This window comes from Equus caballus, chromosome 15, assembly GCF_041296265.1.
Source record: "Equus caballus isolate H_3958 breed thoroughbred chromosome 15, TB-T2T, whole genome shotgun sequence".
In the NCBI taxonomy this organism is placed as follows: domain Eukaryota; kingdom Metazoa; phylum Chordata; class Mammalia; order Perissodactyla; family Equidae; genus Equus; species Equus caballus.
In genome coordinates this window covers 79,559,038-79,581,492 of record NC_091698.1, presented here as the reverse complement: position 1 = coordinate 79,581,492, position 22,455 = coordinate 79,559,038, and the positions used below count along the sequence as shown (strand labels likewise).

Sequence of the window (22,455 nt, the reverse complement as noted above, 5' to 3'; positions counted from 1 at the left end):
CGCGCTCCCCACCCCCACGCCCGCCCCCTCCTCCCGCCGCTTTCGGCTGGGGTCTGGGGCCGCTCAGCCGCCCGCAGAACTTCCTCTCCTGCAACCGAGTTTTCCTCCTCCCCGGCTTTCCCGGGCTCTCGCCCGTTCTCGGGGGAGCCCGAGCGCGCGCGGGCGGCCGCACCGGGCGAGCCGCACGGCCGGGGGCGGGGGCCGGTCGCGCCGGCTCGGGCCCGCGATGGCGGGGGCCTGGCTCAGGTGGGGGCTCCTGCTCTGGGCAGGGCTGCTCGCGTCGTCGGCGCACGGCCGGGTGCGGAGGATCACGTACGTGGTGCGCCCGGGCCCCGGCCTGGCGGCGGGCGCCTTGCCGCTGGGCGGGCCCCCGCGCCCGCGGACCTTCAACGTCGCGCTCAACGCCAGGTACAGCCGCAGCTCGGCGGGCGCCGGGACCCCCAGCCGCGCCTCCCCGGGGGCGCCCTCGGAGCGGACGCGGCGCACGAGCCAGCCCGGCGGCGGGGCCCTGCAGGGGCTCCGGCCGCCACCACCACCCCCGGAGCCGGCGCGTCCCGGGGGCCCCGGCGGGCAGCTCCACCCCAAGCCCGGCGGTCACCCGGCGATCGCCAAACAAGGCAGGCAAGTCGTGCGCTCTAAAGTGCCGCAGGACACCCAGAGCGGCGGGGGCTCGAGGCTGCAGGTTCACCAGAAGCAGCAGCTGCAGGGGTAAGCCCACACCCTCCCTCCTCGCGCGCGCCGCCCGCGCCGGGACCGCGGGGTCAGGGCCCCGCGGAGCTCCGCCGTGGCCGCGGGCGCCGCGCGCGGTGGGTCGGCTGTCTCCCCGCCCTGGAGCGCGGCGGGAAGAGCCGAGCGCGGGCGAGCCGCGCAACTTTTCCTTGGTATAAACTCCGAGCGCATTGTTACTGAGCTGCTGGTAAACACAAAAGGCATTTCTGCCTGGGGCGTAACCTCCTGAGCGCGAACCCGGCTACTCCTAGAAGATGGGCGTAAACATGAAGTCACTCACCCGACTCCCTCAGCATCAATTAAACTTTTCTTTGCAACTCAGTTTTAGTTTTTTTCTAGCTAATGAAAAAAACGTTTTGGGAAGGGCTGGCTGTAAAGACCCAGCTCCCGTGCTGTGCCCTAGAACTTTTCAGCATCCTGGAAATTATGGCCTCGGGCTTCCCTGCACCTGTGGGGTCTGCTTTCCTGGGGCGGGGTATCTTAGCGGTGACAGAATCTTCGGTTGGAAAGTTTCTATTATTGGGCACTCTCTGTCCCCTCTCCCCATTAATCGCATGTTGGGAGTGTGGGGGGAAACTTGTTTTGCTTGTTTGGTTTTTTTCTTCAGGGGTGGTTCCAGGCATTGTGATCTCACCCCTGTGTGGACTCTTTCTAAAACTCAGATGCAGTTTAAAATGTGGGCGCAGATAATACACAAAATACATTTGGTTCTACTTTGGGGGTTAAGAAAATGATTTATTTGGACCTTGTTCTCCCCTCCTGTACAGTTTTGGTTCATGCAGGCTTTTTGGTTCTCTCGCCCTTCCCTGGTACATGGTCCCTATCCTTCTACCTAGGCAGCTTTGGATATGGCATCCTGGCTACCCATTGTGGGAACCCTCCCGAAGCTTGGGTTCTCTGGAAGAGAATGTTGCTGCTCCTGGACTCAGGGTCTTGCTTTGTTTCAGGGTCAATGTCTGTGGAGGGCAGTGCTGCCACGGCTGGAGTAAGGCCCCTGGCTCCCAGAGGTGCACCAAACGTAAGTTTTGTGTTCACAGTGGCCCTGCAAAGTGGGGCTGTCCACATGAGGGGGATCCCACAGGGGTCACTTGAAGAGGCTCATGTTGCCCTGGAGAAGCTGACATGTGCAATGCAGTCCACCCCATGATCTGCAGCCTTCATTACACCCAGGAAGGGCTGGGCCAGGGTAATGATAGTATCAATACCAGCAGCAATTCCTCGTACAGAACCGTGCATCCAAGATTCCTCTGCACTCAACCCAGGTATTAATCACTCTGTCACACCTGTGAATCAGGAGCTGGGAAAGAAATTCCCATTGGAGGATGTGCTGTCGGGCAGAACCGATACAGTTAATTTAACCGTGGATATCAACAAATGAAAACATTCTCTAAGATGAAAGTAGAAGGTTCTAATCTGGAATAAAACTTGAGTAGTTTTTAGAGCCTTTTGAAGACAGCAGCTAGAATCCTCCATCGCTGAGGGCTGACCGTTTCCCAGGAGGTGACCACTCTACCAAGTGGGGTTCCCTGCAGTGCTTCTCCAGTTAGTACACATGCTTAGCAGTATTTTTGAGAAGTGGATTAATGACGCATCTAGATTTGAGAACATCAGAAAATATTTCCCCTATGCATTGTGGAATTAAGGATTAAGTTAAAATGTATTTTGAGACCCCTTTTGACAAGTTGATTCTGTCTGGTGCTAAATGGAAATAAAATTTACTTCCATTCAGAAAAGGTTAAGTATTCTTAGGTATTCTCTGCATAGAGCTCGAGCCATAACCATGTGGATTGGAATCATCCAGAATTTCAGCTGCTTAGTAGTGTTCAGCATAGTAAAATTTAGCAATTTGTCTGGTGTATGTTTGGATTTTAAAATACTGGTGAATGAATTAAAGAAAGTTTCTAGTCCAGTCATTTTGGTGAACTTGCTTGTTGAAAAATGTCTTCAATCCTTGAAAGACATAGGATAGTGGCTTTAATTTTGTAAAAAGGAGTGTCCAGATGGGTTATGATTTGGCTGTGATCAAGGAGTAATGGCAGACATGCACTCACTATCAGCCTCCTGATTATTGAACTCAAACCACTAGATCGGAAATGCTCAGGGTGGTAGGCATTTCAGATTAAGTCATAATTTTTCACTTTTTAGATTATGCTTGACAGTAGTGCACCAGCATTTTCTTGAGTTTACAATTGCTCAGGTCAAATTACACAGCCTCTTCTCCCTTCAGTAACTCCTGCTCAGAACCTGATACGATATGATTTTGCTGTAACGTGGAGACAACCCATCCATGACAGCACCATTGCAGTGGGATATTGCTGTGTAAAGATTAAAAATACAGGGCAGGGTTTTATAAATGATGGGTGGGTGCTCCTTGACACTTGTTAGAATGTCCGAAGACTTTAAGAAATTTACTTGGCAAGTGATGCAGTTGAGTGCCTCTCTGAAAAGAGAGTATTCCCCCCCTTCTCAGGTTGTCTGAGGATTTGGGGATCCAGAGATGTTCTAGAAGATCCCAAGATGCTGTGGAAGGAGAGCATCCAGATCTTGGGGAATTGCCTCATGGCTTCCTGCTTCTGCAGGTGAGGGAGGCAAGGGCATGTGTGTGTCTAGGTTTCGCTGGGTTTGCCTTCTCATGACCCAGAAAGAGAGAGGCTGCGGAAGGCTACCAGTCAGAAGAGTTAGGGTTGAACAGTCGCTGGGTTCCAGAGGAAGTTGCTGCATTGATTTAGTCTCCCAGTACCTACAACAAATGTGTCTGGCATTTGGTTTGAGTCATCCTTCCAGCTCTTAGAAGATAGCCCTTGGACAGCACTGGGATCTGAGAAAAAACTTTCCTTTTCAATGGTTTTCAGCAAGAATAGCCTTCCTATACTGCCCAGTCTGACAAATTAATTTGCGCCCAAAAGCTAGAAACTTAAATCACAGGTCCTTTTAGGAATAATTGTGTTTTTAAAAGTGATGCTGGGATAGGTCAGTGCTCATTCCAAAGTAAAGTGTCTACTAGATGGATATGTTTCAATGGTGGACTTTTTCGTGTGTGTGTCTGGGAGAGCCAGAGAGATGAAGGAGCCTTCTGCCTTCAGACGGGACAACTGGGGTTATAGCTGATGGCGTGAAACTTGTATCGATGGCTGAGCAGTGTGACACCAGGAAAGACCTCGGCCTTGGGTTCAGAAGACCTGAGTTCAAATCCTGAAGCCATCACCATCTATGCAACCTTGAAGAATTCACTTGACCTCTGTGATGATATATTTTCCCTTCTAGAAATGGCTATGCTAAAACCTTGTCTACTTAGTAGGATTGTTGAAGGTATTGAGGTGAGGGAGAATGGGTGTAACAGCCTTGATGAGAGCAGAAAGATTCTTAGAGTTTATTATTGGATCAAGCCAAGTAAATCCTGTCTCATTTATCTCTTACTTGGTTTCCTTCTTTCCCTGTGTCTGTTTCCGGAACTAGCCATTGTCGTTGTCTTTTTAAATAATGTAGCTGTGGATCCCTTTTTATATTATAGCTTTATAGTAGTTTAGGCTTGGAGGGAGGGGGAAATGGAGAGATGTTGGTCAAGGGGTACAACGTTTCAGTTACGCAAGATGATAAGTGCTGGAGATCTAATGCTCAGCAGTGTGACTGTAGTTAACAGTACTGTGTTGTGTATTTGGAATTTGCTAAGAGGGTAGAACTTAAAGTGGTGTCACCACACACACACACACACACACACACACACAAATGTTAACTATGTGAGGAGATGGATATGTCAGTTAGCTTGATTGTGGCAGTTATTTCACAACATATATGCATATCAAAACTTCAAGTCAAGTACCTTAAATATATGCAGTAGATGGCATTGACAATTTTTATTTGTCAATTATACTTCAATAAAGATAAAAAAAAAAAAGGAATAAATGAAAAAGCCAATCGCTCCCATCCTGTCCTGGGTTTGATTACCAAGAAGAAAGAAAGAAAGTGGTTGGGTTGTTCTGTACCCCTGAATGATTTATTTTAAAAGAACTTTAAAAGAGACTAAATATTAGATTATTTGTGTGTCTCTAGTTCTCTTTGTGTAAAAGCTTGCTGTTTAGAGGGAAAATACTCCCCTAAAGTATTCATAAATTGAATGGAAAAAATCCTGACACCAATTTTTGTGACTGCAACTACTTCAGTAAATCGTAGTGAAATTTAGATTGCAAAAGAAATTGATTTGTGGTCTCTTTCCTCTCTTACTTCCTTATTATGCTGAGATTGAGCAATTGTGCTTGGATATGGTTTATTACACTTAAGAACACAAAACTCAATGACCTATCAACATGAAGTTCCCCCTTCAGATAGTAGTCCTCATAAAATGTGTGTGCACATTTAAATGTATCATCCAGGATGCCTCCTAATTGTCATTATATTTTCAGGATAGTTGAAAGGCTTTAGCTGAAGAATTTCATTTATATAGGTCATGTCCAATTGCTGCAAAAAATATTTCTGCATAAGAGATTGGATGTGTTTATGTTGTTCAGTTTGCTTAATGCAGTGAAAAAATAATGTGCCCCTTCGAGCCAGACTGGATTGTTTTTAGTTGATTGAAACTTAATTTAAATGGGCCACAAGCAGATACTTTTGAAGACTGAAGATTTCGTGAACCTTAAATTGCAAATCAGAAAGATGTGAAACAAGCAGGCAGCAGACCCACACAGGGGCGGAAAATGAATGTATGCATCCACGAAACTGGTCCTGGGGGCTCTAGCCGCCCAGTTGCTATGTGGAGCTGCCCGATTGCATGTTAATACTGTGTTTCTAGACACCCTTTGTGTGTGGATCTCTACAAGTTGAAATTATAGCACAGGATATGTCATTTTAGTTATTAATATGGAGTGACTGCTGACAGTCATATCTGTTTTGGGCAAAAGAGATGGTACCACATTTGTTCTCTTTCAAAGAGTTAACATTTATAGGAGGGCTTTGTAGCTTAGAAACTTTGTCTTCCAAGTGGGGCATTAAACCCCCAATGTGTAGCGTTTTTGCTTCTCCCCATTTTTGCATTCTTTCCTTCTGTCCAAAGTGAACCCACCCCCTATTGGTCCTTCCAATCTTTTTGTCCCCCTTTCAGGGTGATGCAGGCCAGAGGGAGAGAGTGCCAGTGGGCTCGGCTTGAAAGAGGAGGCTGCACTTGGGAGCAGACAACACAAAAGAGTAAAGACGAGATGAGGGTGAGGCTGGGTTGGCAGGGTGAGGTGGACGGAAGAGGAAAAATGGCAGATCTGAATCCAAAGCGGGTGCCTGGCACATGGCAGCCCCTCCCTATGTGCGTGGATGGTTCTTTCATTTATTTAACGGATATCTGTTTAGCTTTTACCGCGTGCCAGGTTCTATGAATAGAGGAGAAATGCAGCCAGCTGTAGGGAGTATAGGGTCTGTTTTTACTCACTTAACTCATGGCACATCAAATGACTTGTTCTCTCCTTAGCAAGAAACAGAAAATCGATATTCCATTGCTTTTCCATTGGCATTCAGCCCACGCTACTTTGGAAAAAGAAACCAAAGCTAGAAATTTTCCTTAATTATGTACGGAGGAGTCAGAGTTATGTATACCCTTGGCGCTCATAGATGCTGCAGTAGATGGCATTGTCCAGGAGTGTGTAATGTGGCTAGAGTTCCAGGTGACTGAGAGGGCTTTCAGGCCATGGCTCGGCGTTGTGCGAGCCAAGCTTGGGAGTCGGGCCCAGAATGATTACACATTTTTCGTATGCCTGCTATGACCATTGACAGCTGCTTTGCCAATAGATCTGCAGTGAGGTTTACCATGGCAGCTGCTGGGAGGGCCGCCCGGCCCCAGGGCTGGGAGCAGGGGTGGGAGGGTCGGCTGGAAAATCTTGTCATGCGGCACAGACATCCCAGCGAAGGGAGAGGGACCCAGAGGTCAAGTTCACCCTGGGTCAAATATGTGTTCACAGCACTAGTTAAAACAAACATTTAGGGACCATAAATTCTGTGTTGGGATAGTACTTAAACCTTCATTGTGAAGCCCTCCTCCAGCCCATGGGCTGGCCTGAACACACCGCCTGCCCCTGCCTGGCCTGCGTTATTGAAGTGTTTCTCTACCTGGTAACCCCTGGCCCTTAGGAAGCCTGACTTGTTGAAAGGACCTTTGGCAACCACAGGAGTTTGCTGTTTCTGACCCTGTTATTTGTTGTCTTGGATATTCCAAACATACTCAAACATGTTTGGGAGCTCGAATTGAATTTTCCTAAAATGCAGATTTTGCTTCCAAGTGCTTTGTAGCAGTGAACAGAGTGAGTTGGAGTGCTAGGGCTGTATCACCACTGTTTTAATGGTGACCAAGATCAGAGCATACACTGAGGAGCTGCTGGTGGGGTAAGGGTAACTTGTGCAGGGACTTTGAGCCAACGGGAAGCATCTTCTTGAGCTTCACACCCTGTCGGGGCAGGAGAGGAAGGTGTGATTTGTTACCCCCTTTGCAGATAGGGGGCAGTGCTCAGACCCCACCCCAGAGCTTGGGGCTCTTGGTTCCTTGTTCTTCCTCCCACCCTAGGCTATTCTCACTTGAGCTCTTGGTCTTCACTCTCCTGACAGCTCTGATCTGGATTGGCTTTCACTGGCTAAATGCCCTCTGTGATTTCCAAGCTGTGGTAGTTTGATAGGGCTGCCATAACAAAGTACCACAGTCTCGGTGGCTTAGAACAACAGAAATTTATTGTCTCAGAGTTCTGGAGGCTAGAAGTCCACAATCAAGATGTCGACAGGGTGGGCTCCTTCTGTGGGCCCTGAGGGAAGGATGTGTTCCAGGCCTCTCTCCTTGGCTTTTAGAAGGCCATCTTCTCCCTGTGTCTCTTCACATCATCTTTCCTCTCTGTGTGTCTATCTTGGTGTCCAAATTTCTCCTTTTTAGGAGGACGCCAGTTATAATGAATTAGGGCCCACCCTAATGACCTCATTTTAATACTGGATTACCTCTATAAAGACCCTATCTCCAAATGAGGTCCAAATAAGGTCACATACTAAGGTGCTGGGGGTCAGGGCTCCAAAATATTTTTCTGTGGGGAAGGGAGATATAATTCAACTCACAACACAAGCCCATAGGTGCTGTGCACGTGGGCTCGAGAAGTGGGCCACTCAGAGTTGGGTCACCCCTAGGGCACTTGGGGTTCCCTAGCAACAGCCCAAGGATGGGTGGGCCAAGGCTCAGTTGCGACCCTCCCATACGGTCTGTGATCTGTGACTGTGGGTCTAGTGTGGCTTCTTCCCTTACGTAAGAGCTTTGGCTGCTCCAGGGAGTAGGAGAGAGAAGGAATTGGCCACTGGTGATTTTGATGACTCTGGCCATTTTCACTTGGTCTGTTTTAAGAGATTCTAGATTTGTGGTTCTTTTTTTTTTTTTTTTTTTTCCTGAGGAAGATTCTCTCTGAGGTAACATCAGTGCCAGTCTTCCTCTGTTTTGTATGTGGGTTGCTGCCACAGCATGGACACTGACAGACGAGTGGTATAGGTCTGTACTCAAGAACTGAACCCAGGCTGCTGAAGTGGAGCGTGCCACACTTCACCGCTTGGCCGGCCCCTAAATTGATGGTTCTTAAACATGAACGTGCATCTGATCACTGCAGGAGTTTGTTGAACTGCTTTATGGAGTCAGAGTCTCTGGGGTTTTTAACAAGCACCCTGGGAGATGCTGATGAAGGTGGCCCACATTTTGAGAAAAAGTGATCCAGAAGGCACCCTCTCCTGGGCAATACTTAGTACCTTTTGTGTGGGAATTTAAAGGCCAAGCCCAACACTTAACTATTTAGAAACTTCTCAAGTTGGGAGCCCCCTAAATATTGGTTTAGCTCCATGTTGAATAGTATTTACAAAGATTTCTACATGTAGGTTTTTTTTAATCCAGTTTTTTTTTAGTTAGTTGAATGTTTGATAAATATATATTTATAAGAGTTGGAAATTTGCAAAATTGTTAATGATACGTAGGTGGTTAAATTGGTTTTTAGAAAGGTTTAAACACTTTGGGACACATTGAGTGTTTTTTTCTGTTAAGCGGTCTATTTTTAATTATGTATTTTGAATACACAAAAATATAGAACATGAGTATCCAACAGCTACCCATCAGGGTCATGTTTTTACAAGCTCCCTGATGTGGTAATTACGCACAGATTTATAGATAAGGGAGCAACTATGGTCTTATCTTGCTCTAAATGTTTTACTAATGATATTTCCTGTCTTGTTAGTGGAGAGAAAAATAGTACATAATTTGTTGGTGTGACACAAATTGGTTGTTTTGGAACAACCAATGGAACAACTTATGGAAAACTACATCAGAGCTGTATTTATTTGTATATGCTTGTGCTCCTATTAATTTGCTGTGCTAATTATTAAGGATTGAACAGTTCATGTAGGCAGAGTCCATTGGATACCAAGAATCTGTGCATACAGTGTCATTTAGACTCAAGACACTGTGGTTACAAGAATGAAATGCTGCTTATTACTACCACCCCCCTACCCCCCCAGGGGGTAGTTTTGATTGTCCTGAACTAGAGGCAGTGTATCTCAGTGGTTAGAAGTTCAGATTTTTGGAGTCAGAATATAGGGCTCCTGTCTGGATGTTCATACTTCCTCACCACGTGACCTGGGACTACGAGACCTGGGGCAAGGCTAAGTTACCCCATTCACAGTGCAGGTAGACTGATGTCGGTGCCGTCATTCAGAGGTTGTGCGGGGACAGCATGAGGTAATACAGATGTGAAGAGTGCTTGGAGAGCAGGACTCCTGCCCAACAGAATCGGAGCTCTCAGGGACGCCCATTCTGCTTCGGCCCGCCCCCTCCTGGGCATCCCAGCCTTTCACTCACCCCTCTTCATGTTTCTCAGCTCCCCTGGTGAAATCATGGCTCCCTCTCCCGGAGCACTCTGATTTCACTCTTACTTCTTTCTGGGTATGGCTGGACCAGGTGGCAGAGACTTCTGTCTCCCCATCAGTGTGGAGCTCCCAGGGAGCAGGATTTTCTTTGTGTCATTTTAAGTACCCAGGCTCTGTTCCTTGCCATAGTACGAATGCTCACTAAATTGAATAGAATTAAATTGAAGTGGCATCTCTGGCATTGCTGTGTTGTAAATACTGTCCTCTGAATCCTATGTAAAGAATTCTTTTTTTCTTTGTTTACTCTCATCTTTTGGCAGTAATTTCCATTTGGTTTTCTTTCGCCTGTTTTCTCTGTGTGCTTACCCTTGCCCAGCAGACACTGCTTATTATGACAGCTTTTCAAGGGCACACCACCTTATTCTGTTTCCTCCTGCTTTCTCTCTGAAGGCTGCCCTGGCATGGCCCAAACTTTAGGACGACTTTTCCTTTCTCCCTGCCAATTTTGGAATCTTTCTGCTCAACATCATCTGATAGAGATTTGGGACTAAATAAAATGAATGTTGTATGATTTTCCCTGTAATTTTAGATCCCCAAGTACTGCTCTTGGCCAACTACACTATTCCCTGTGGCTGTTTCACTCCACTACATTTGAGTAATATTGTTGGCACAGACGTAAGTAAACAGTTTGCGAAATGTCGTGTTTTGTAAATTGAGAGATCGATGTGCTGGTTTTTGAATGCATGTTCTTGGTTCTGCTGAACTAGGGGAAAGATGAGTTTGGTGGATGGAGAGGAAGACGAATTGGAAGAGGTGTTGCTATCTGAAGCTGATGTGGTCAGCTTACTGTTCTGACGGGATCAGTTATTCAGAGGTGAGAGGGAAATGGCTGTAGGGGAACCTTCAGAGGTATTTTGGTAATGAATGAAGGGAGAATCTTCACAGAGGAGATAGGATGTAACCAGTAAAAAAGCCACTGGAGGAAAATATGATAATAAAATAAGGAAAATATAATAATAAGGATCTTTTGTCTTTGTAGACTTAAAAATGTTTATATTTCTTATAGGATTACCAAATAATTCCAAATTCACTTTCAATCCTGCAGGAACTTCATTCTGTTATTGTTAGTATAAGTTAAAAGTAGAATCTCCATCCTTTCACCCGTATGTATTTCATTTTAACACCGTATCACGTGGATAGTTACCAATTAGGATCTTCAAAGTATGTCTCACTGTAAAAGCTATTTAAATCGGCCTAGACATACCAGCTCACCTTGATGAATCATTTCTACATTGATTCAAGAGTTGGGGAACTTCTGCCTCTGCCATTAGCTGTGAAGGTTCAAGCAGATCAATTAATTAACTCCTCTGAGTGGTTAAGATGCGTGCTCCGTTTCAGTGACCCAGGGTTTTGCCCGTTCGGATCCTGGGCATGGTCATGGCACCGCTTGTCAGGCCATGCTCAGGTGGCGTCCCACACAGCACAACCAGAGGACCTACAACTAGAATATACAACTGTGTACTGGGGGGCTTTGAGGAGAAGAAGAAGAAGAAGAAAAAAAAATGTACTTCCTATGGATGAATTGTATGGCATGTAAATTACTGTTTGATAAAGCTGTTTAAAAAAAAATTAACTCCTCTGAGACTTTTTAAAACCCGAGTGAGATGAATGGAGAGAGTACATTCATTACCCAACCTAATTCAAGTCATTTTGCGAATATCAGGCGTACAGATCCTCTTCTGTCTTAACACTTTTCACATGGTATCACAGTCGTGTGTGTGTGTTTGGCTTCTCAGCTTGAATATGAGCTCTGTGAGGGTAGGCATCACACCATAGCCATCTTTTTATCCTCAGTATCCGGTAAGCACATCGACTTTGATGGAATGAATGAATGGATGATTTAATGAATGAATGAACAGATGGATTCATGTGTTGCTCTTTCACTGAGCCCCTGTGTACTAGGGTACTGGCACATGGAAGGTGTTAGGTACCATAAAATAAAACAGAGTGGTAGGCTACAGACTGATGAGGGCTGGGCGGGGGGGTTGGTCAGGGAAGGTCTCTATAAGGAAGTGACTGTGAGACCTGTGGGATGTGAAAGAGTCTGCAGGAAGAGCCATTAGGCCAAGAGAGCAGCTATGGCAGTAGGCCCTGGGCTGGGAATAGGCCTGGCCCAGTACAGGGACCCAGAGGTGAGTATTGTTGGGTTGTCAAGGAGGACTGGAGTAATAGGTGGTAAGGGAGACAGGGCTGGATCCCCAGTCAGGTCTTGTAGGCTGTGTAAGGCCGTCAATAAGATAATAAAGGGGACTTATAAATGCAAGTGGATTTTACTATTAAGGAATAAAACACAATACGGGATTTGGTATTTTTCAGCACTTCTTTGAAGGCATGGAAAAAGGATGTCTTAAGTTGAAAATTCCTTCAGTCACCTTTATTGATTTTTATTGGTGAGAAAAACTGCGTATAGAACAGTGAAGTACCCAAGGCCACACACAAATTGCTGTCATAGCCTGACTGCTTCCACTGCACCCAGATCGCCAGACCAGCCCTGTGCTGGTTGGACCCACCCCCCCGCCCCCGCCAAGCTCTGGCAGAAAGGGGACACTTTCACCAGAGCCACGAGGTGGAGACTTAGGATGAAAGCGTGAGGGTCGAAAAAAGGAAAATCTCTGGGCCTTGCTGTTAAAAGGCAGATTAGTGGGGATCCTCACATGGTACTAAATACAAAATGTTAAATCCTTTAAAAACTAAAGATAAAATCCCAATCTGGTGATCATAGAAAATTCAGAGAGCAGTAAGGATGTGTTAAAGTGAGAGTATAAAACTTTTGGAATACATTTGAATGCAGTTCTGTGGTTTCATTCAACCCCCGTCCCCCATCTGCATCTGATTTACAGATTGTGGGGTGGGCCCAAGGTGGGTGCCAAGGCAGCCTCTGCTGGGTGTCTTGGGCAAGTCACTCACCATCTCTGGGCAGTTTTGTTCCTGTTTGTAAATGGGGTTACTAGCACCTGTTGGCTACACCTCCCATTTAGTAGTAAAGATCAGATAAAATGAGGTTCATGAAAATACTTCACTAAAGAGCTGTATAAACATAAAGTAATATTATTAATAAAGTTTTCCTGGCTGTTTTGTGAAAGTTTTTTCTATAAAGTGTTGTTAGATTTCTTGTCTTGAAAAATAGAATGCTTAATGCATTTCAGTGGGCTTTTAATGATGACAGATCTGTGTCACAAGTCTTTCTATTGATCATCCTGTTTACTGATGGTTTATAGTCTATGGTGGTACCTCCTGGAAGTTGGCTTGAAAATAAGGAAAAATACCCCACTTTAATCCCCCATCACCCCACTGTGATTTGCTTTATTCTCCCAAAAGTAGAGTGCAGGCAAAGATAGGAATCCTTTTGAGCGAGCTCCATTTCTTTCTTATTGTGATAGTGAAAATGTTATGTTTAGTCCAAAATGCCTTAGTAATTGGAGGTGGAATAATATAGACAGTAAGTAAATTAAAGGCAAGGACCCTGTTTTTTGTCTTTTTATCCATTAGGAAGTTGGCCTACACAGCAGCTCTGTATATATATTAGACCCTCAGTAAGGTTTCTTGGTTAATAAGCATCACAAGTTGCGTTTGTTTCTGAGGGAAAGACTAGCTGAAATTCATTTAAATCAATGGATGCCGAGATTACGTTTACGTTATTAAGCAACTCCTTTTGTTATGAGAGAATGTATATTACAGCAAAGTTCCCTCTGTAACAGTTTTTAATGCTCAGTTTGGAGGGTTAGCGGCTTTTTCTCTTTGCCCCATTTTGTCCTATAATATAGACTGCTTGAATGACACTTCACAGACCTCGTGGTTCTCAAAGTGTGCTCCCTGGACTAGGGGCATCAGCGTCACCTGGGAACTTGTTAGCAATGCAAGTTCTTGGGCCCCACCCTAGATGTGCTGACTCAGAAACTGGGCACGGGGCCCAGCACTCCGTTTCAGCAAGCCCTCTAGGCGATGCTGAGACAGCTATGGTTTGAGAACCGCTGCTCTGGCTGAACCACCCCCTCCTCCTTTTCCACATCCTTCCCTTCCCCCTTTATCACGTTTAAAGGGAGGAGGAGCACAGGGAAATTGGCTCCTTTGGGCTTCAGGCCTTGGGGACCAGAGCCTAATGTTTCTTCCCCCTTCCCAACGGAGTGGAGCAGCTCCCCAGTCTCAGATGGGAACGTTGGAATCTGAGCAGGTGCAGCTGCGTGCGTTACTACACATATTATTCCCCACGCTCGCTGAGGAGACCCCAGAGAAACCATTTTGCCATCCAGTGAATGTGAGTTTTGGATCTTTGGTCCTTCCTACTCCTCTTTTGTTCCTTAATGAGGAAGATCTTAAATCACACTTCTTCATATTCCACACAGCTGCTTTTATCAAGGAGTGGTGTTTGGCACCCCCCTGCTTCACAACCCCCTGTGGGATGCGTAACAAAAGCAGGTTGTGGGGCCCCGCCAGCACCGACCAAATTGGAACCCCCAGGGGTGACTGGATGACCCTCGATTTTGCAAGTACCCTGCTGACTGATGCACACCGAAGCTTGAGGACCCTGGGTTTAAAGTGGGTCTACTGGAATAAAAGATGACAAAAGCAAGGAGTGACTAGAAAGGTATGACAATATTAATGAAAATAACGGGAGCGAATGTGACATTTTATTTTGGAGGCAGGTGCCATAACTTGTTTCCAAAATAGTTTAAAAGTGAAACAAAGAGTAAGCTCTTGTCCAGAACATGCCCTCAGCGTTGGCAGGACGAAGCTTTCTTGTGTGCAGTTGAAGTATTTCAGACGGAGGGGGACGAGGCAGCGCTGCTCGGCCATTCCTTGGGGTCCTGCTGACACAATCCTAGAAGTCGTGGAGGAATGCATCAGATGTTTGGAAACAGGCCAGTTAAGAAATTCAGCAATGACACACTTTTATTAGCTGTGTATTTGGGAAAGGGATTGCCAATTGTAAGACTAGGAGTCTGTATAGAAAGAGCTGAGGCAGGAGTTGGTTTGCTTGTCCAGTAAAATTGGGACCATCTTCTCCATTACGCATCTTTTTTTCTTTCTGCAAAATAAATGAACACAGAGACACTTTACCTGACTATTGAAGAACAATTAGGTCTTTTGAAAGTGTTTCTTTTCCAAGTAGAAAGATTTTGGTGGGGGGATGGGGGGGAAGCTTACTTAAATCATCATTTATTGTGGTAATATTTGTACCTACTTAAAAGTACATATTTTATCTTTTCTTCCCGATTGTACCATCTAACTATTTCCAGATATCTGTATGATGCTTTTCATAAAGCATCTGAATGTTTAAATATGTAGACAAGGCCATAATCCTAGAAAATGGTGCCCAAATTTTGAAAAGACCCAAATTTGAGGAATTGCTTAAAAGTATGGATTTTAAAAAGAACAACTTTACTTCGTACTCCTTCAGCCTCAGGATGGGTAAAGACTTTTTTCTTTTCTTTTTAAACAACTGATAACATTTTTACAGCTGACTTACCTCTCTCTATATGTCCTTAGAGGTCTATTATATTTGCCTCCACCTTTCATTTCAATTCACTGTTTTTATGAAGTGCCTTCTGTAGAGAAGGCACTGTGCTGTGGGCTAAGAAGACCGTTAAGACCCTGCTCTGTGGAGCTGACAGTCCAGTGGAAAGGCCAAGATGACCATTAACACTAGGAATGTGGCAGACACACCCTAAGGTGACCTCCCCAGGGTCACACCCTTGTTTAAGTCTCTCCCCCTGAATGTGGGCAGAACCTATGACTTGTTTCTAGTCAATAGAATATGGCAAAGATGATGGGATGTCATTTCCTTGATTATGTTATGTTAGAGATGACTCCATCTTAGATACTGGAGGGAGAGACTTCCTTCTGGCTTGGAAAAAGTAAGCTGCCCTGTGGTGCTTGTGGCTTGCCTACAGAGAGGGCTACGTGGCAGGAAACTGCAGGCGGTCTCTAGCTGGTGGCCGGTATGAAGCTGGGGCCCTCAGTCCTACAGCCACAAGGAAGTGAATTCTGCCAACAACCTGAATGATCTTGGAAGTAGATTCTTCTGCACTTGATCCTCAGATGAGACTAGCCTGGCTGACACCTTGATTGCAGCCTTCTGAGACCCTGGAGCAGAGGACCTAGTTAACCTGTGCCCAGACTCCTGACTCATGGAAACTGTGAGATAATAAACGTGTCTTGTTCTAAGCCATTGAAATGGTGATAATTTTTTAGGTACCAATAGAAAACTAACACAAGGAGGAATGTGTAGATGCCAGAAGAGCGGCTCAGACCCAAGACGTATTCATCCATCTAACAAGCACCTGATGAACCATTCTATGTGTCAACCACTTTCCTAGCACTGGAAATACAAAATGAATAAAATGTGGTTGTATCTTCAAGTAGCTCCTGATCTGGAGTAGTGGGGTTTGAGGTAGGGGCGTTGCTCTCCCTTGGGGAAATTTTAGAGTAGTAATTGTTTGAAGTGGGTTTGAGAATAGAGAGAATGTGGATTTGGGGAGTCTGTTCGGTGGGAAAGCCCTTCATTAAGGTAATAATGGATGGTGCTGACTTTATAGTTTGGCTGGAAAAAATCTTCTCCAGTTATAGTTTGGAGGGTTTGGATTTGCTTTAACCACAAGTCTTTACTGAAGGGGAAGAATACCGTTGCCGTAGAATAATAAGGCACAGTCATGGATTAATGTGGTAAGCTCTATTGCCAAAGTGGACAATGTTAAATTTTATTTTAAGAACAATAAAATTACAAATCATAAGGTCTCTGAAGCATCCTCTTATGATAATCCTTCCCTTTTAGTCAATATCCCTAAATTGGGTCATTGGATCATAAAGCTAGATTGTCAAAACAGTCCTGAATAATTTTCTTCTAAGATATTTGTTTTATGGTGTTTTTTCCTATTGAGGGAGATTTGGGGGTAATGAAGATAACACCTTACATTTATTATGTTTTTGGCTTTTAGTTGAGGGCACTCAAGGGGGGGTCCACTAAGGACCCTTTCCAAGGATGCTGTTTGCAGAAAGTACCTACCATGTTACAGGTGGTGTCAGTGACAGGGTGGCCCCACACATAGCTCTGAGTTCCTAAATATGTCAGTCCAGAGGGGACCAGTGTGTCTCTTCTGTCATACGTACCTGGACAAGCAGGAAACTGCTGCTGCTTCAGCGCTAGTGATCATCTCATTCTACTGCTGGCTTACAAGTAGTTTTGGTCCAGTCTCCTTCTTTTGGATCTGAATATGTTTTGGGTTCTCCTTTCATCTCTCCTGCCCTTTCTCATCACTCAGCTTGGTAGTAAAAAACATGGCTTTGGAGGGCTGCTCTGATCGTGTGATCTTTTGGAACCTCCGATGCTTTTTCAAAACAGAACAGTTTCTCTGGCATGTTTTAGCCCAGCTGCACTTGGAGCAGGGGCTTGACCATGGGCCTGGGAGCCAGGATTCGAGAACAGAAAGGATCTTCCGGGGTCATATTGTCATGTTTGCTCAATCTTGCATTTAAAGAGCAGGGGAGTCAAAGGCTAAGGGCAGAGAAGTGACTTCCTCAGCCTCTGTGGACTCTGATTGCCTTCTCTCTACAAAAACGGTTTTAAAAAATTCTGCGTATTGTTCCCTAGAGTGTGATAATAACATGTAAGACACATTTTAAACTTACCTGGAAGAAAAGTGGTAGGTAAACATTAACTATAATTCATCATGTATTTTGGATAAGATGTTTCACTTTAATTTTGTTAAACTAGCATTGATGTAAGTGTTAGTATTAAAAGCATAGAAAGGCAAAACTGTTTTCAGCTGGAACTCTGGAGTGCCTCTGACTTTTGTACAAATGGTATCCCCAAAGGATCTTCATAAGCTGGTGGTTTGGGATGAGTGTCTTCTGTTTCCAGGTAACACGGGGCTGCCCACTGAAGCCTGATGTGCTGGGCCCTGTGCTGACGTCTCCACATGGATTCCTTCAGGTGATCCCCACAGCAAACCCATGATTAGCTGCCATTTTTAACCTCCACTTTGTGGATGAGAAAGCTGAGGTTTGGCAGGGTTACGTTCTTAGAGCGTATTTCAGATCCAGCTCCTCTTCATCTCTGCATCCACAGCCTCATAAATGGGCCAGGGATGGTGCTTGGCCTAGTTTAAAGCCGAACTACCAAGGCTAGAGATGGTTCCTTGGGAAAATGAGCTTCACATTCTTACTTGGGATTACAGGGTTGCATGTTCTTCCACTCTCATGGAATTGAGCAAGACTTCCCTCTGTTAACCACACATGTATAGTTGCTCTCAGAAACATGAAGAGGATCTTTCTGTGGGAGCTGGCATTCTTGTTCGGGATTAAATGCCCTGGGAGGCCCCTCTTCTCCTCTAGGGCCCCAGTGGGGTGGCAGGGGTCCTGCAGGAGGGCCTGGAGGTGTTGAGGGGTGGGAATGGGGACACTCAGGGGTCGATGACGCCCTGTGTAACCCTCCAGGGACCCTTCTCAGTTTCTTCTGGAAACCTCAGGGAAGATCTTTCATATCTGGCTTCTCATTGGCTTCTTTTCCCCTTCCCACACCTTTAAGCTTCTCCGCCTGTCTGTTTCTGAAGGAAGGGCATAGCTAATTTGCAGCATTCTAAGGGTGTTCTTTGCTATTAATGTAGTTGCAAAAGGTTCCTTTTATCTCTGTGCGTAGTACCTGGTAGATACTTAATAAATATATATATATATTTTTGGTGAGGAAGCTTGGCCCTGAGCTAACATTTGTTGCTAATCTTTCCTCCCCTTTTTTTTTCTCCCCAAAGCTCCCCAGTACTTAGTTGTATATCCTACTTGTAGATTCTTCTAGTTCTTCTGTGTGGGACACCACATCAGCATGGTTTGATGAGCGGTGCTGGGTCTGTGCCCAGGAACCGAACCAGTGAACCCCTGGGCTGCCCGAAGCGGAATGCACGAACTTAACCACTCGGCCTCAGGGCCTGTCCCAGTAAATTTTTTTTAAAATGAATGAATGAGTAAACCTTTCTCATCTTTCTGACCCGTTGGGTCAATTAAATGAGTCTTATAAACATAGAAGATTGAATTAGAGCCATCTGTATTTTGGAGGGAACTCCAGACTCTCAGCATCCGGGGCAGGGGATCAACCAGGGCTTTTAGGGTGATGTTGGTGAGGAAATGGATTGACTTGAGGATAACGCAGATGCAGCCAGGGCCGAGTGGAGTGGGTGTCTGCAGGGTGTCGTGGAAGAGGGGGTGGACTCTGAGGCTGTGTTAAGCAAGACCCTTTGGTTGTAAGTGAATGATACACATACAGGCTAAAGGAAAAGAGGCTGTTTATTGCTAGCTAACTGGAAGGCCTGAGGTTTATGCTGGCTTCAGGTGCTGCTGGATCTAGGGATTTGAATGGTCATTTCAGGACCAAATTGGCTACATCATTTGTAGGGCCCAGTGCAAAATGAAAATGTGGGAACCCTTGTGAAAAAAATTTACCTAGCAGTAGGTTAAGTGTTAGCTATTGTGAATTTCTAAGCAAGAAGAACAATAACCAAGTCTAAGTCCTGCATTTTACCATTTTTGGAGCTGTTTTGTTGATCTGGTGCATATTGTGCCCACTGATATTCTGTGCATGTGCAATTGATTGAGTTCTCTGGCCGATTACTTCACAATCTCTTGTGTCTGCTGGGTGTTCGCATGATCTCTGAGCATTCTGCAGGACCCGAATAGTTCTAGAGCTCACATCTAATTTTCAAATTTAAACCTAGGATGAATATTTATATTAGATCATATGGAGACAAAGTATAGGGTATGTAAAAAAAAATATTTTTAGTGTGATTTTAGTTTCAGTAACTTTTTTAATAGAGTTCTAGTGGAGTTCCATGTAAAAAAATTCACATAGAAACATATGGAGTGAGTTTCCCAAAGCTTAATGCTGTTGGGTTGGGGTCAAATTATTCTTTACTGTTTACTTCTGTTGTTTACGTGAAGACTGGCATCTGGGTCGTTAAGCACATTTTTGTGAGTTTGGATGCTTTTCCTATGGGTTTCTTGAATACCCTTTTAGATGACTTTTATAAACTGTTAAATAAATGAGGGTTGTGTGGGAGTGATCTTCAGATGACCTTGTCTGATTCACAGCACATGTTGCAAAGCAGCTTGTGGAGAAAAGTTATGTGTTTCATTAGTAATTTTTATGACTCAGTTTGGTGTTAGGATTCTACCTGTCTATGCAGCATTTTCATCAGGGCGGCAGACAGATTAAATTAACTAAGCTTTTGGGTGACACACAAAGAAAGTGCATGTAAGGGTTTTCCCTGAAGAAATTAGTCACCCCTTTAACTGTGTCAGGCTGCTGAGTGCCATCCTTTCTCGTGGGAAGCAGTGGACTTTGTCCATCTCTCACAGTGCACAGTTCATCTTGCACAGATAAGCAGTTTACTTCCAAAGATTGTAATAGTTACTACCCCTGGCTCAAGGTAGGATCACACAGTTAATAAAGATAGCTGTAGCAGATTTTTGAAAGTGTGATGACAAAATTTTGATTTGAGAAGAAGAAAGTGCTTATTGTCTTTTGCTTGAATTTATTACTCATTTTGCTTTTTATCTCATATCACAGAACTTGTTGCTAAAAGTTACAAAACAAAATGTGATCTCATATTAGATTATCTTTCTGTTTTAATATTTGCCCACATAAATAGCTGCAACTACAGAGGATTTAAGCCAGTACATTTTTTAATAGACCTCAGGTGTCCAGAATTGCATTCATATACTTTTTGGTTCATTATGTACTATCATTATTACTTACAAAATTTTATGATTCTAGCGACGTGACTATTTTTTCTTGACTTATAGTGGTATAATTTAACTTTACACTAAAGTTTGCAAAATAATCACCACCTGAACTAACTGTTCAGCTAGCTTTTGGTAGGTTTGGAAAATGTTTTAAAAATCACACGTAGACTTTCATGATAAAAATAAGAGTTTGGGATCAGAGGATGAGCTCATTGGCTTCTTTGACTTTTTATCATTGCACAACTTCAGGGTTAAGTGACACACTGATGCTTGGCTAAGTGACATGGGGTAAGGTTTCAGGGAACTGTTTTCAGATGTTATAACATGACAGAACATGCTGGTCATATCCAGTGGGTGTCCTGACAATGTGAAGAGAGTGGCTAGAATCCTATTTGGGAATGATCTAGGAAGTCAGACATCTAATCCAGCTACCCCATCCCTCCTCCAGCCCAGGAATCCGCCAGGCACCTCTGCTACAGTGCACTTAGCCTATACTTGAATCCTTCTAGAGACAAGAAGCTCACTCCTTCATAATCAACCCTTTTCTTTTACCGGCAATTTTGTGAAAATTAAATTGACTTTTTAGAGCTTAAATGTGCTTCCTTATGACTTCCATTCATTTGCTAGTGTTAATAGTTTCTACTTGTAGATGACAAAAGGGTCCTCACGCTCATAGGGAATTCTTTAAAATATTGGTAGAGGTCGATGATTACATATTATGTCTGACTCTTGCATTTTCTCCGCATGTTTTTCTTTGATAGCATCTTACAGCCTCTGCTCAAGTCAGCAAGTATTTGTTGAGTATCAGTTATATGCGAGGTTGTGTCCTCAGGGCTAGGGTAGAAGATGTGGGGACACAAAGATGAGTTGGTTCCTGCCACCCAAGAGTATGCTGTGATGTGAAATGGATGGAAAAAGCACACAGATTGATATAAGAGGGAAACCAAGTGCCGTGGGGCTTTAAGGGAGAGAAGTCAACATCAAACTCTGCTGAATTAAAAAAGTTCCAGAGCAGGATCCAGAGGGAGTTGAGAATAGGCGGGCAGGATGTTTTTGCAGGTTGAAACTGAGAGAAGGTCATTCTGGGCAGAGAGACTAGTGTAAACAAAAGCCTAGCAGTGGGAAGCATGCGTTTTATCCATAAGGTGGGGGTCTGATTGCTCAGCTTCTAGGATGCTTGTAGAGGAAGGGAAGGTGATAAGGACGAAGTGGTAGGCTAAGCAAGAGCTTGGAGAGGCTTGATTCTCTGCCTCACTTCTGCACCCAGCAGCACCATGATTCCATTGCAGGAGTACAGACCTGGGTCTGAATCCAGGTATTGTCATGTAGCCTCAGCGGCCTGATCTGAAAACGGAGATCTGTGCCCGTTCTCATGACTGCAGGACATGTAAGTGAAGAATCCAGCACCCTGCCTGGTGCACAGCAGAGGCTGGTAGATGACAGCTGTTATGATTCGTGAATTTGATAGGCTTAGAGAAGCAGGGGAGTGGCAGGAGCACATCCTGCAGTGGGGTACAGGGTGGTTTGTAGAGGAAAACCACAACAGGTAAGAAAGAAAGGTGTGAATGACAGTGGTGGCAGTGGGGAATGGAAAAGAAGGGGGCAGAGGCATAGATCGAGGAGGTGGTGGAATCAGCAGAACTGGAAGTAGAGTTAATGTTTTGGGCATGAGGAAGAGGAGAGAGAGGTCACCTCAGATTTTGTGGGGTAAGGAGGGTAGACAAGAAGGGTGAGTTTGGTGTTGGGCATGGTGAGGTGGTGGTGCAGGCGGGCCCTCCAGGTAGAGAGAGATGCTGGGTCTGAGGACTGAGCTGTGGCGGTGGGAAAACTCAGCGAGGGGAGGGTCACTGTGTCCGTGGGGGTGTGCCGGGCACGCAGACAGGAGCGGGCGCCACGAATCCCAGATTGCATGCAGCGTGCAGTCCAGCCTTGGATGTACAAGAGGAGCCAGAACTCAAAAGGGGCTCATTTCAAAGCAAAGAAGGGAATGGATTCAAGAGACACGGTGAGAGGAAAATTGGCGGAGGCAGCTTGACAAATGATTCCTGGTGCCTTAGAGTTCTCGGGGAAAAAGACCAACACAATCGT

The 22,455-nt window shown here is 45.0% G+C and overlaps 1 protein-coding gene across 15 annotated transcripts in view; it reads left to right on the top strand.

Annotated features, from left to right (window-relative positions):
- The first annotated feature begins 211 nt into the window (after window positions 1-211).
- The window catches only part of LTBP1 (latent transforming growth factor beta binding protein 1), a 382,661-nt gene continuing 360,417 nt past the window's right edge, over window positions 212-22,455 (top strand). For all 15 annotated transcript variants that reach the window (XM_070236510.1, XM_070236508.1, XM_070236507.1 and 12 more), the window contains exons 1-2: window positions 212-708; window positions 1,677-1,747. In XM_070236510.1, the coding sequence (XP_070092611.1) occupies window positions 227-708; window positions 1,677-1,747 (553 nt within the window). In that variant the 5' untranslated portion in view covers window positions 212-226. The remainder of the gene's footprint in view (window positions 709-1,676; window positions 1,748-22,455) is intronic.